Raw genomic sequence first — 14,980 nt, 5'->3', positions numbered from 1 at the left:
AAAAGCTGTTCGATCAAAGCTCGATTCTTATCTGTCACCCGTGATAAACAAACCGATGAGTCAGAGAAAAGAGAGTACTTGAAATTTTCTATCCTTCATTTAATCGTCATGAAAATTCCTTTGATCCCGTTATCAAGACTTTTACGATGAAAACAATACCTAACACGACCGTGAAGGTTTTTAATTCATAAGAAGCTCTCACTGTATCTTGCTCTCGTTACGTCAAACGTAATCTGGGATATTTATTTTCCTCGGAAGCTGTCGCGACCCGGTCCCAAACTCGTGACATTTTCCGAGAGGGTACCGTTATCGTGCTCATCGACGAAACCGAGATAGGAGCTCGCGTCGCGGAAAAGAACTGCTTCTCTCGGCTGGAATTTATATCGATAATAAATATGATCTGTTCATGGTAACCCCGTTACATACGCGTACTGTAACGCGTGTTTATCGTCGCGCGAAACAGTGCTCGTACCTTTGGGTGAGCACACGAACGGACACGTACGATGCACACGAGCAAATGTGCGGGCGTGTATGCGATTGTAGGTGATTTTTTCCTTTGAAACGAAGAACGAGTGATCCATACATGGTAACGGTGAGAAGACTGGCTTACGCGTTGCAACGCGTAACCCACCCTACCTGGCTCTCCTGTCTCCGCTCGTTCTCGACTCTTGCTTCTACCAGCTAGACGCGTAACACGCTCTCGCTCAGACTGCTCTTACGCGTCTACGCACATCAATATTTCTATGCACTCTCCACGCACCGTTCGCGAATGCTCGCTCGTCTATCAACCTACCTTTTCGCACGATTCTACGTTTGTACGTCCGTGACGGGTGAAAACACGCGAAATATGCACGAAATGTCGAGCGAAGAGACGAAACTATTTCATCGAAATGCGTGGAAATATGGAAAAGTTTGAAACGCCTTAAAGAAAGTCTGGGAATGAAATTTTCATTAGATCCTTAATATTTAGGTGGGCGTGTACTACCTCGGTGACTCATGTATCGACTTTTCTCCCAGTCAGGTTAGGATAAGCAGGGTAGATTTAAGGTGAATCGTAGGTAAGGACGAAAGAGGTTACGAAACGAACGGAGATCGTATGTTTCGTACAAAACGTTCATGACATTTGAAGATCGACATTTGCGTAAATAATGCATACAAAGTACCGATGCAACAATATAAAAACAAAACATTGCTGCAAGCAGTTTTTCAGTATAGAACCAACGACGAATATATTCTAATTTGCTTCGGAAGAGTTGCGCCTGCACGAACTTCGTTAACCTAACGGTAATTTTTAAACTAGCAGTCACGGCCGAACAAGCTAACCTTTAATTTATTCTATATATTCAAATAAAGACGTTACTTAATGGCAGAAAGCGTTGATTTTGTTCGCTGAAATTTTCGAGAATCGTAATTCGTCAATTAGCGAATATAGCTACACAAATATTAACTACGCGGAAATCGTTGTTGCACCCGCAGCATTTGCATCATTGATTTTTTTTCCTTCGATAACGAAATAATTCTCGAGAGGATCGGGAGAAGGAGGTCGAACCCGTGGGCCGACGATGTCGGTCTGCAATTTTGGCGAATCGAAATTTTCAACGATGTCACATCCGTAGGAGCTAGAGCTCCGTTGAGCGCAGAATCGAACGAGCAGTTGGCAACGCTGCGAACGCCGTGAACGCTGGCTGGTGAAAAAGCGGCGGGGCCCGGGTGCCAACCAATAGGAAGCGTCGCTTGGGACGCCCCCCTTCGCCCCACTGCGGTCGCATCGAAGCTAGAAAATCTGTAACGGACGCCGCTGCCAGGGCATATTCGTTTCTGGGCTCTCGTGACGAGTTGGCGTGTACTTCGTCGTTGGTTCAATAACTGCAGTAAGCTTCGTAAAAGTCCAAGAAACTACAAACAACATGAGAGAAATCGTCCATATCCAAGCCGGCCAGTGCGGTAACCAAATTGGCGCAAAGGTAAGAGTTAGAAATCGTTTTCTCGAAATAATCGGATTCGTGGCCGCGTGGAAAGTAAACGCTTCCTTTGTTCGACACCGCGATTAATTCTTTGATCTAATTCTCGTGGAAACGTGTTCGTCGCGATTGTTCGGTTCGTTCGATTCTCTTCGCGTCGTAACAAGTAGGAATAGAACGTTCTACCAACGAACGAGAAAGACGCCGAGACCTAGTTCGAATTTCTCGTATACGCGATAGTCGTTTCACGGGCGTATCGTGTTTTTCGTTAAAATACCGAGATATTTTCCGTTTTACGAAAGCTTGAACCGCCGTGATTCGACGAACGATATTATGCGCAAAGTACGCGGTACTGTTGGTATGCGAAAAAACGGCAACTCCGCTCGGTCGAAGACCTGTCATGGCGACAGAAGCTCGCCGGCCGGTAAGCGTACTTAACGGTTTTTTTCCAACGATGCGCGTCCCCCGATGAATACGACGCTTCGTTATCGAACATTCGAATATTTTTTCCGTCGCTGCTTATCGCTTTACATTGAAACTTGAATGCATTTCGAAGAAGAAAAAACATTAGAGAACATACGAGAGAAAATTTCGGTTGAAACGATAGGAGTCTGGGCGTGGCTATCTCTAGCGTCAAGATACACCGGTTGATGCGGCAACGGAATCGAACGGTTGCGCGCGCAATCGATGCGCGTGCGCGCGCGTACGGCTGTTCTCTCTCTCTTCTCGTTCGCTCTCTTTTTTCCTCTCTGCTTCTCTTCCCCTTTCTCGCCTATAAATTCTTTGCTCGCATCTGCTTTACAAGCTCGATGCATACCTCTGTCACGGTGTACGTGTATTAATATCTTGCGCCGTTGCATTAATTCCAAACTATGTTCCTCTTAAATTTAAAATTTTAATCGAATACATTCATAAAACGATCAATTGTACGTTGTCATTATCATAAAAATAATTGATTCTTCTTTTTACTCGGTGATGTTAGGTTCGTTTTTTTTTACCTGCTTAATGATGTTAAAAAAACAAGTGGACAGCGATCGAATTTGTATTTCGCGGTCGCATTATATAATAATATGCATAATTATCATAGCAACAGAATTGCAGGGATGGCGTATGCGGCAAGCAACCGCGATCGCAGTCACGCTCTCATAGTTTTCAAGGCTGTTTCATTGAGTCAACGTCCGCTTCCTAAATTATACTTCTCGATCCATAATGTGGTACTATCGATAATTTCCGGTAGCAGTTCCCATACATTTTTTTATAAATTTCTATTTCTTGTACTCGGATCGATACAGACTCCTTTTTCAATTACGTAACAGTTACAACTACTATCCATTCAGGGATCTTGTAGTCCAAGGACATCGTGTCTTGCGTAGTAGGGCGAAACGTTCCGAACTAAAGAAGGAGATATCCTTTCGCCATTTTCTTTCGCGTCATCTTGACCGGCCGGCCGGTTTCTACTTATCTCTAGCGACCCTCCAGATATAGCCAGAAAAATTAGCAACGATTATTATCTTTTTTGTAACAAATTCCTTATCTCCGTAATTAATAATTACATCTTTATCTTTAATCGAAAGTCTTGGATTTTGCTCTGCTTTTCGAGCTACGTTCGAAATTCTCGACTATGTACAGTGGAGATAGGCAAACGATCGATGACGGAGTGCACGAACGATTGATCGTAAACAGAACGGCAAAGTGCATAGATTGGATATGGTAGCTTATGTTAATTTCACGAGATTGGTATTACAAGCATCGTTTCTATATATAGCGATGACATTGGTGACTCATCTCGCTATATTATACACACGTTGTTGCGTGTACAGGTCGTTAGGTGGGAGGTATAGTAAGGTTGGACAGTTGCTCTTGGCTTTCCATCGATGTTCATATATGGTCACACGACTCGATACGCGTATTGTTTCCATGTAGGATGTTGCAGTTCTCGTAGGTGTGAAGTCATTACCGGTACTCGACTTACTCGGAAGTTGAATGAAGTTTGTACGTTCGCGAAGATGAAAGGAAAAGTAAACGGTAGACCGATAGATATTCGTGTATTTACACCTACGTAGTCTGTACCGCCGGACCACATAGATTTCCAGAAATACACTGCAAGGTCTTTGAACTATGGTCAAGAGAGGTGGACGCATTCTCTGAGCAGAGAGAATGCTGATTGTGCCACGCGTTGCTCCGCTACACCTTCGCGCAACGCGTTCGTCCGCGTCCAATAATTAATTTTGTCCATAGACTACTGCTCGAACGACGTACTCTTTACATATATCAAAAAGATTGTACAGAGAAACATGTAAGCAACGGAAAGAGAAAAAATGTTCCATCCTGTCCAGGTCTTAATGAATGCGCGTATTACGACTAATTACACGCGAGCTATTCACCGGCGGGGTCGTCGAACTGTTGCCTCGGTCGATAATACGGAAGACTGGAAACGGATGCGAGGAGGGTAATGGCGAAGAGAAAGCGTCGACCAACGTCAAGTACAATCCTTCCGCTTCTCCTACATTCGCGTGTACCAATCTTGAGTCATACCGGAGAATATCGCGATAAATTTTAAATACTCGAATCGAAAATCTGATAAGATAAAATAATCGCGAACGTCATCTGGTAATTTCGAATACGAATCATCGAGACTTCTCGAATGAAACTCATACGAAAAATACTCTGTTACAGTTTTGGGAAATCATCAGCGACGAGCATGGCATCGACCCAACTGGCACGTATCATGGCGATTCGGATCTTCAATTGGAGAGGATCAACGTGTACTACAATGAAGCGTCCGGTGGCAAATACGTGCCGCGTGCCATCCTCGTCGACTTGGAGCCGGGCACCATGGACTCTGTTCGATCGGGACCTTTCGGACAGATCTTCAGACCGGACAACTTCGTGTTCGGCCAGTCTGGAGCTGGTAACAACTGGGCAAAGGGTCACTACACCGAAGGTGCGGAGTTGGTCGATTCCGTGTTGGACGTAGTCAGAAAGGAAGCCGAGAATTGCGATTGCCTGCAAGGCTTCCAGCTAACTCACTCTCTCGGCGGTGGTACCGGTTCCGGTATGGGAACGCTGTTGATCTCGAAAATCCGCGAAGAGTACCCCGACAGAATAATGAACACGTATTCCGTCGTACCGTCCCCCAAAGTATCGGACACCGTCGTCGAACCATACAACGCGACCCTCTCCGTACATCAGCTGGTAGAAAACACCGACGAAACTTATTGTATCGACAACGAGGCCCTCTACGATATTTGCTTCCGCACCCTGAAACTGTCCACGCCTACATACGGTGATCTGAACCACCTCGTCTCCCTCACGATGTCCGGTGTCACGACTTGTTTGAGGTTCCCTGGTCAGTTGAACGCTGACTTGAGGAAACTCGCCGTCAACATGGTACCCTTCCCTCGTCTGCACTTCTTCATGCCAGGTTTCGCGCCACTCACATCCCGCGGTAGCCAACAATACAGAGCACTCTCCGTACCCGAACTCACCCAACAAATGTTCGACGCTAAGAACATGATGGCCGCCTGCGACCCCAGGCACGGAAGGTACCTCACGGTAGCAGCCATTTTCCGTGGCAGAATGTCGATGAAAGAGGTCGACGAACAGATGTTGAACATCCAGAACAAGAACAGCTCGTACTTCGTCGAATGGATCCCCAACAACGTGAAGACAGCCGTCTGCGATATCCCACCCCGCGGTCTGAAAATGTCTGCCACCTTCATTGGAAACTCGACCGCCATCCAAGAGCTTTTCAAGAGAATTTCCGAACAGTTCACCGCTATGTTCAGGAGAAAAGCTTTCCTTCACTGGTACACCGGCGAGGGTATGGACGAGATGGAATTCACGGAAGCCGAATCAAACATGAACGATCTGGTTTCCGAATACCAGCAGTACCAGGAAGCCACCGCCGACGAAGACGCGGAATTCGACGACGAACAGGAAGCCGAGGTCGACGAGAACTAAAGACCCACTTACCATCCCTCTACCCCCGTTATCTCTCTTTGCTCGTACTGCTTTTTAACTCTGCGTTTACCTTCCGTTTTTCTTTTTTATTTCTTTTTTACAGACTGTTCTGACGCGCTTTCTATTTTCGTTAGTAATATCGCACTCGTCGAGATAATCCGAAAATAATACTTTATCTATTATTTTCTTTTCTCCGCGTCGTTTTCTCTATCGATTTATTACCGTTTACGAGGCGCGTCTTTGTATTCAGTGTATAAGCCGCTGTAGCGGTCACCATCATCTTTCAATAAATTATTATCATATAAGTTTACGGTTTTATAAGAACATCCTTTATTATCGGCCGCATACGAGTATTACCGCAATTCAGACGATTAGTTTCTATTTATAAATCTATATTACCGTAGGCATATTTGTATTTATATTTGTCCCTTTTATCTACCAACTTTTATACTATGACAAACAGATCTGAATAAAGTAGATCATTCGATCAAGCAGTACCAACCCAAGTTATCGTAATTAAATATCCGATTAACGTTATCATCGTCTAATCATTATCCGAAACGCAAACCCAATACTTCCACGTAATTCGCGATCAACGTTGTCGCGCAGATAAAGCGTAGTTCAAAGTTTCGAATCGAGTCTCGTATAATTTATTAACTACGTATTAAATTGATAAGACACGGTTTACCGAAAAGTGCTTTTAACGCTAAACATAAAGGGGGTCCGCGTTCGAACGATAAAATAATTAGATCGTGTCGCCATCTGTCGAAGCTACGTAATTGAAATGACCTCTGGTTTAATGGTATTAGTGAAATGCAGATACCGAATTTATTGACTGTCAAAGAATGCAATTTCTTTTTTCATCGCGCGCGTTGTTTAAGATAAATTTAAAATTGTCTCTTTTTCTGTAATAATAATTCACCAAACTTTTCTTACTCATTTTCGAAATTGTTCTATAGAGGATATAAAAGGACCATTTAGGGAATAAAATTCCAAAAGGTTTTTCGCAATAGGGAATTGATAAAAATTCTATTATAGGATGTAAAGTTTGCGGTTTGAGGATACAATGACTTCGCACGAGTCACAGTTTCGATAAAATTTTAACCACCATGTCTCGTTAGTTGGCTAACGGATTAACATTGTACAGTTAAGTCGATGGAATTGGAGCATCGTGGTTGTCCACCGTATCTGTCGGTTTTACCCGCAGACTTCGATGCCAAGTTTAGCCGAAACGACATACAGACGGTCTGAAAAGCTCTTTCGGCTTAAGCTTTAGAACCATCGTTCCTCCACTTACATCGTGGTAGCTTTTCCGGTTAATCGTCGCGAAACGAGAGATCACGATTTTCCAAATCACTTTCTCGAAAAGAATCGTCAGGAAAGTGAGTTAGACAGACGCGTCGCGGTTGGTTTTCTCGTAGACAAAGCTGCAGACAACGACCTCGTGCCACACAAGGTATGACTCATCGTCCGAGTATACGTAGCGGCGCGGCGTCTCGCTTCGCGAATTCGATTCAACTCGGCAGACTAATTGCGAGAGTGCTTTGTCTGGTTTCGAGCAAGTTACACGCGACTCCGAAATCGCTCGATTCCGATAAGCCGATAAGGACCGTTCCAGCGATGCGCTCGATTATCCAGAAAAGTACGTCGAAGGAAGAAAAACCGAGCGTGAGGTGCGGAGAGAATTACAATAATAGAAAAAGGGTTTGTACAGCGGTAGGGGATCGGCCAAGAGCAACGCTCAGCTGGAGACCATGCGACGTTCTTTCTCCTCGACTATCGTCGCTTTCGACGAACAGCGAAGAAAGCGACGTTTCGGCGATGACTCACGGGACGAAAGGGTCTTCGCTAGACTCGTTTTGAACAGATCTTTTTCGTTTCCGAGCGATATTCGCCACCGGAGAATGCGCGGAATTCGTGGCACGCGAATCCAACCGCGGCAAAGGAAAAGAAACCGACAAAGGGGAAACGCGTTATCGCGATCCTTCTTTGAACCGCGATTCGCGACGAATATTCTTGCTCGAATTACGTATCGGTCGACTTCGATTCGAGTTCATCGAACAGGATATCCCGTTCTTACGGTCCAGTTTTTCATTTCCGTAGAGAGAAAGGCGAACGTTGAAAGCGTCAATCGGACGAAACCCTCTCGAAGCGTCTCGACTCACCACGGTCACGCTTAACGAGCGTCGATCGATCGCGTCGAAACGCGTCGCACGTTCGTGGAAAAAAAAAGTACGATTCGTCTAGCGGTGGAGCGTAAGGACAAGTCAACAGCGAAGTGCCTTCCTGTCTCCTACATCCCATATTCTCGTAGGCTATTCGAAACGACGCGATGATCAAACGCGAGAAGAGATAAAAGGCGAAGGTAAATCTTTTCGACGAAGGGTGATAGTGGTCGAAGAAAGCCGCACCTTGCGTCGGAAACATGGCACGTTCGATGATCGTGGTATCGTTTCTGCGAGCGAGCGTTATCATCCTAAAGGCTGTTAGCCCTCCCTTTTCCTCGTTTCTTCGTCGAAAGCGTTCTCGCCGGATGGAGAGAATCTTGCTCTCCTCCCTCCCTTCCTTCGTTCCTCCCTGTGTCCCGTGGTGGCAGTCCAGAAGCGTAGCGGGCCGAGAGTCGAGTTCAGGACAGCGACGCGAACGCGTTTCCTCGTCAGTTTCGCTCCGGTCCGCTCCACGCTCGTGCACTCCTGCGCGACATTTGGCTGCACGCGCTCTCTGCTCGCATCGCAGGTATACCCTCGTCGCTCGCACGTCTAGGACATCCACCGCTGGCCCGTACATTGACATCCGAGGATCGATCAGCCGTTACCTGCCACAAGCACATTTTTCTCCTCGCCATTTCTGTTCGTGACAGCGAACGTGAACAAAAGCGGAGTTCAGAATGAGGGAAATCGTGCATCTGCAGGCTGGACAATGCGGCAACCAGATCGGCGCGAAGGTAGGTCATGGTACTTTTCGACGCTCGACTTTGTCAGGATCATAGAAATTTTCTTTGCTTTTGGAAAAGGAATTCTGTGATCGATCTACGATTCTTGATCGTCGATGTTTTCACAGTTTTTTAGTGTCAGCGCGATCAGTTCTTTTCCGTTCCGAGTCCGCGGCGTTAACCCAGCCCGTAATCGAATTAAAGATAAGGCGTGGACGGTGAGCAATCGGCGGATGGAATTTAAAGGGGCTCCTCAGACCGCGAACGTCGCGAAGGGTCTCGGCGTACGCGTTGATACCGCTCTTTCTCCCTCCTTCTTCCGCTCAATTTTCCTCTCTTCGAATTTCTTCACGAGCTCCCTTCCTCGTAAACGAAGCTTCTATTACCTACCGCAATGTGCTCGTCTCGAGCGATTCCGGGTTCCAAAATATCTCGTCTCTAACTAAAATAAACGTTCTCGAAACTGGTCGGGAACTCGATCTGGGGGGTATCGTTCGTCGCTGTTTCCCCATAATCATCAAACTCACGATAAGCAAAACAATCGATTCGGTATCGATCGCGTACTTCGCTTCTCGAAGGCTCGGTTTTCTGGGATCATCTTTCCCAGTTGAAACTCTTTCGTGCGGAAAATGACGACCACCCGACCGGCTGTAAATTGCGTTCTGAACAAAGAGAATTGTTCGTTTCTGGTCGAGAAAGGAAGCTTCGGTGACGAGCAATTGAACGGAAGAGAACACAACAGCATTCTCCCTAACTGGCTGCTCCGTTCTGCCAATTAAGCGTCGCTCCTTTCCAGATATCTCGCTAAATTCTGCTCGCGAAAAGACTTGGACCCGATACCATAGAGACCACGGAACGATTTCTCCTCTTACGAGATAGGTCCAAGATAAGGATCGAATCGGTTCGTAGTTGTTCTGGTCGACGAAACGAACCACGATAGCTATTAATAGCGGAGAGAAAATAGCAAGGGCCAGATAAACGGAGAAGAGGAACGGGGCGCCAAGGAGGGTGAACTAAGGGACACAGGGTCCGCGAACGTTTCTGTTTTTAGATTTCACTTTGAGAGAGTTATTAGTCCCAAAGTAGTTTCTTCGCTTTTCCACGCTATTATTATGCACCGTCATCCGGTCTATTCGAATCTCGCGTTTGTCTTTTCAGTTCTGGGAAGTGATCTCCGAGGAACACGGCATCGATCAATCGGGCATCTACCATGGGGACAGTGATCTTCAGTTGGAGCGAATCTCCGTCTACTACAACGAGGCTTCCGGTAAGAATTCGTCAAAAAAATTGTCGACCCGAAAATATCGATGGATTTCGTGTCGGTGATTCGTCACGACGCGTCACGCCGGTCTCTCTTTGTTCTTTTTTATCGCAGGAAAAAGCACCGAACTATCCTGAACGTTTCGTTCGGAATAGCGTGCGCGTGTACTCGAAAATAGACGAGGCGCGAGGATACGCGGAACGCGAGAGAAAACGAACAACGAGAGACAGGACGCGTTTTGCGACCGAAATAGCCGCTTTGTGCGTTCACCCCTCGCTGTTACCCCGACTGGGGACCAGTTTTGCGCGTGCCCCTTCTTTCGATTCTACGCGTTTACGCACACCGACCGCGACTCTCGCCGAAGATGCTCGAAATTATTCGCGGCGAGGCACGGTTACGTAGGAAACGCGACTTCGTGACTAGTTTGCAAACCGCGCAGGTGACTGTGCGCCATCGAAACCGTATACGCGTTTCCGTCGACCATTTAAAGACGCGGTGTCGAGTTTTCGGCGGAATAACAATGGCCATCGCATCGCTACGAACCATTGGCGTATTCGCGGCTTTGGCACTTAATTTTATGCCGGAAACAATAGTACAGCGACGGTCACGGAAAGTTTCCCACGTAATTTTACGAACGATAGACTCCGCGGAATGCGCGATCATCGAAGCGTCCTACGGGCGTGTTCGCGATATCGAGGCACATCGATTTTCATAACGGTGTTTGCTACTCGCTACAGTTTTCTCGAACATATTACCGAATGGCCGGCGTCTTTATCGTCGGAGTTTACCCTATCCGAACAGGGGACGCCTTGTACAAACAGTCTGTACCCTTAGTCATCGATGTTGGAGTACGTCGTCCACGCTCTAAAAATAACTAAATATATGCGTCTGCCGAAACGTTCCATGGTCGTTCATGTTAATTTCGTATCCATTTCAGTTGCTACGTCCACGAACGGTGGAAAGTACGTGCCTCGAGCGATCCTGCTGGACCTGGAACCAGGCACGATGGACGCGGTTCGTTCGGGCGCGTACGGGAAACTCTTCCGACCGGACAACTTCGTGTTCGGTCAGTCCGGAGCAGGCAACAACTGGGCGAAGGGACACTACACGGAGGGCGCCGAATTGGTCGACTCCGTTCTTGACGTGGTCAGGAAAGAATGCGAGAACTGCGACTGTCTGCAAGGTTTCCAGCTGACTCATTCCCTCGGGGGCGGTACCGGATCCGGTATGGGCACTCTGCTCATCTCCAAGATCCGCGAGGAGTATCCGGACAGAATAATGAACACGTATTCGGTGATGCCGTCCCCTAAAGTGTCGGACACGGTGGTGGAGCCATACAACGCGACGCTTTCCGTTCATCAGCTGGTCGAGAACACCGACGAGACCTACTGCATCGACAACGAGGCCCTCTACGACATCTGCTTCCGCACTTTGAAGGTTTCGAATCCCAGTTACGGAGACTTGAATCATCTGGTCTCGCTGACCATGTCCGGCGTCACGACCTGTCTCAGGTTTCCCGGCCAACTGAACGCCGACCTGAGGAAACTCGCGGTGAACATGGTTCCCTTCCCTCGACTACACTTCTTCATGCCCGGCTTTGCGCCGCTAACCTCTAGGTCCATGCAACAATACTCGGCGCTCTCGGTGCCGGAGCTCACGCAACAGATGTTCGACGCTAAGAACATGATGGCCGCCTGCGACCCCAGACACGGCCGGTACTTGACCGTGGCCGCCGTGTTCCGCGGCAGAATGTCCATGAAGGAAGTGGACGAGCAAATGCTCAGCGTACAGAACAAGAACAGCTCGTACTTCGTCGAGTGGATACCGAACAACGTGAAGACAGCCGTCTGCGACATACCGCCGAAAGGATTGAAGATGTCGTCGACCTTCATCGGAAACACGACCGCCATCCAAGAACTGTTTAAGAGAATTTCAGAGCAATTCACCGCCATGTTCCGCAGGAAAGCTTTCCTGCACTGGTACACCGGCGAAGGCATGGACGAGATGGAGTTCACCGAGGCGGAGTCGAACATGAACGATCTGGTATCGGAGTACCAACAGTACCAAGAAGCCACCGCCGAGGAAGATTTCGAGGCCGAAGAATGCGCCGACGACTTTGAGACTTGCGACCAAGAGTAAACCGACCCTCTTCGTCTCTTTCAGCTTCGTCGACGTAGCAGCAAGAGGAGTATCTCTCTTCCCTTTTCTCTCTTTTATACTTTTATACGCGACATTTTTCTACGATCGCGGAGTTTGGCGCAGCGACCGGTACCTCGAGTGTTCCCTCGTTCCCCGACCAAATTTCGCTTTCGAACGACTGACTGGTTGCTGCGCTTCGCCCCGTTTGTACCAGCAAAGAGGATGGCGTGAAGCTCGAGAGTTAGGTAAAAACGTAACGTAGCCAGTCCGATGTCCAGGGTTCGCGAACAGCGACTCGACCAAACGCCAAAGCGCTCGAACCAAAAATCTACCTTTTACCGCGACAACCAATGTATCTACCGTTTGCGTATAATCGTGGCAAGCGTTTTTAATGTAGCGCAAGTTTGTTCCTTGAAAAAATATATGTTTTATCGGGTATTTAAGTTTCGTTTCTTTCTCCTGTGCCCTTCGACCTCTCCTCGAACGAGCGTTTTCGACGGAACGGCTATAAATCATTCCTCGTATTCTAGCAATTCCTCGTCGTACTCGGTCTCGGTCAGCGCTTCTTGATGTCGTTGATACTCGGAAACGAGATCGTGCAACGCGGTCTGAGACTCGACGAACTCGGTCTCATCCATCCCCTCGGCCGTGTACCAATGCACGTACGCCTTCTTCTTCAGCATGCCACTGAACGAGTTCGTCAGTCGCTTGAACAGCTCCTGAATCGCCGTCGTGTTCGATATGATGGTGGCGCTCATGCTGAGACCTCGCGGTGGAACGTCGCAGATGGCCGTCTGTACGTTGTTGGGAATCCACTCTATGAAATAGGAGCTGTTCTTGTTTCGAATGTTCAACATTTGTTCGTCCACGAGCTAAAAAATAAACGAGAGGTTCTTTTCGATTCGGAAACTCGAGTTCGATTCTCTGACCTTCGTCGACATTCTGCCCCTAAAGATGGCGGCCACCGTGAAGAATTTTCCCTTACTAGGATTGCAGTAGGCGAACATGCTGTTGGCATGGAACAACTGTTGCGTCAATTGCGGAACCGACAGTACAGTAAAAGGGGCGGCCGATCTAGACGTGAGAGGAGCGTAGCCGGGCACGAAGAAGTGCAACCTCGGATAGGGCACCAAGTTGACCAGTAACTTTCTCAGATCTGTGTTCAATTGACCGGGGAATCGTAGGCAAGTGGTGATGCCCGCCATGCAGGCGGATATCAGGTGATTCGCGTCGCCGAACGTCGGCGTGGTGAGCTTCAAAACGTGCGTGCAAACATGATGCAGAGCTTGATTGTCCATGCAAAAGGTTTCGTCCGTGTTCTCCATCGATTTGCCGAGAGCCAGTACCGCGTTATACGGCTCCACCACCACGTCCGACATCGTTGGCGACGGTATGACGCTGTAGCTCTTTAGAATTCTCTCCGGATACTCTTCCTTCAGCTTGATGGTCAACAGCGCACCCATACCGGCTCCGGTGCCGCCGCCCAGCGAATGAACCATTTGAATGCCTGCATCGAAACCGATCAAACGCGTGATTCTACGCATCGCGACGAATCTTGGCGAAACTCGTCCTAACCTTGCATCAAGTCGCAGGCTTCGGCTTCTCTGCGAACCAGATCTAACACCGTGTCGGCCAGCTCGGCTCCTTCCGTGTAGAAACCCTTTGCCCAATTGTTCGCCGCCCCTGCATGGCCCGCCACGAAATTGTCGGGCTTGAACAATCGCCCATAAGAGGTGGATAACACGGAGTTCAAGCTCCCACGGTCGAGATCTACCAGAACGGCTCTTGGCACGTACCTATCGCCTGAGAAAACGTCCCGACGTTTATCGACTTTCCCCGATATCGAATAGAAAAAGAAAACGGAGTCGTAACAGATACCTGGTCCCTCCGAGAAATACACGTTCAATCGTTGCGACTGAAGATCGGACTCGCCGCAAAATATTCCATCTGTTCTCAAGCCATGCTCGTCGGAAATTACCTCCCAAAACTGCGAGCGAATTCTGCGCGTTCGTACATCATCGTTCGTATCGCGTTCGACGTCGAAACATGCTGACAAAAGGAGTCTGGTCGCCTTACCTTTACTCCCACGTTGTTTCCGCACTGACCAATTTGTAACACCACGATTTCCCTCATTTTCTATGCTGGTACCGGGTATTGAAATTTTTCTGAGAACTTGGAATTTTGAAGGTTTCGAGTGCCGAAAGAGACTACGATCTGCGGCTACTTTCGCTCGAGATCGTATCGAATCGATAAAGACAGGCAAATTCGAGACTAGGGTTCGGCGAGTTCGCAACGATGCGCGACGATAACGAAGCGTTTATCCTCGACGCACCCACGAGAGATGATACGCCATCGCCAATATTTTATCAAGGCCTCGTCTTCATCAATCCCAGTTGCGATTAATTCCTTCGTATCGTCGCGTCGTCGACCGTCATCGATCTAATTTACGTACTCTGATCGTATTAACGCGTTCGATGAACAGGTACGGAGACATTCGCTTGACAAATAGAAGATGTAGGTTCGAGGTTCAGTGCAATGAATATACGAGAGAAATTGAATGATCGATAGGAAAGCGATAATTATCGAACCTTGTCGATTTACCCCGTGTCCAAATTTTAATCAACGAGAAAGAATACGTCAAATGAAATGAGATATCGATTTTCTGCAATTAATGACGAGTCCACATAAAAGGCACCGATACCCGCCGCATCGGAAAGATGTCCG

The 14,980-nt window shown here is 47.8% G+C and overlaps 3 protein-coding genes across 5 annotated transcripts; 2 read left to right on the top strand and 1 right to left on the bottom strand.

Annotated features, from left to right (window-relative positions):
* Nucleotides 1-1,786: 1,786 nt before the first annotated feature.
* Nucleotides 1,787-6,229, top strand: LOC100879754 (tubulin beta-1 chain). The gene is made up of 2 exons (XM_003706169.3): nt 1,787-1,964; nt 4,638-6,229. Exons 1-2 carry the CDS (start codon nt 1,908-1,910, stop codon nt 5,922-5,924), a joined length of 1,344 nt encoding a protein of 447 aa, XP_003706217.1. The 5' UTR covers nt 1,787-1,907; the 3' UTR covers nt 5,925-6,229.
* On the bottom strand, nt 6,001-14,917 carry LOC100875422 (tubulin beta chain-like). 2 transcript variants are annotated; one of them, XM_076533733.1, is made up of 5 exons: nt 14,333-14,917; nt 14,135-14,243; nt 13,832-14,059; nt 13,186-13,763; nt 6,001-13,128 (listed from the first exon to the last, which is right to left on the bottom strand). In XM_076533733.1, exons 1-5 carry the CDS (start codon nt 14,387-14,389, stop codon nt 12,769-12,771), a joined length of 1,332 nt encoding a protein of 443 aa, XP_076389848.1. In that variant the 5' UTR covers nt 14,390-14,917; the 3' UTR covers nt 6,001-12,768. The 2 variants fall into 2 exon arrangements, with proteins under 2 accessions (XP_076389848.1, XP_076389847.1); XM_076533732.1 differs by having other exon boundaries at nt 13,832-14,243.
* LOC100879647 (tubulin beta-3 chain) lies at nt 8,398-12,694 on the top strand. 2 transcript variants are annotated; one of them, XM_003706168.3, is made up of 3 exons: nt 8,398-8,868; nt 10,015-10,123; nt 11,055-12,694. In XM_003706168.3, the coding sequence occupies exons 1-3, from the start codon at nt 8,812-8,814 to the stop codon at nt 12,254-12,256; spliced, it is 1,368 nt and encodes a 455-aa protein (XP_003706216.1). In that variant the 5' UTR covers nt 8,398-8,811; the 3' UTR covers nt 12,257-12,694. The 2 variants fall into 2 exon arrangements, with proteins under 2 accessions (XP_003706216.1, XP_076389849.1); XM_076533734.1 differs by lacking the exons at nt 8,398-8,868; nt 10,015-10,123 and adding an exon at nt 10,183-10,965.
* Nucleotides 14,918-14,980: the final 63 nt, after the last annotated feature.

This window comes from Megachile rotundata, chromosome 7 (assembly GCF_050947335.1).
Source record: "Megachile rotundata isolate GNS110a chromosome 7, iyMegRotu1, whole genome shotgun sequence".
Lineage (NCBI taxonomy): Eukaryota > Metazoa > Arthropoda > Insecta > Hymenoptera > Megachilidae > Megachile > Megachile rotundata.
The sequence above is the reverse complement of the archived record's forward strand: the minus strand, read 5'-3'. Positions and strand labels throughout refer to the sequence as shown.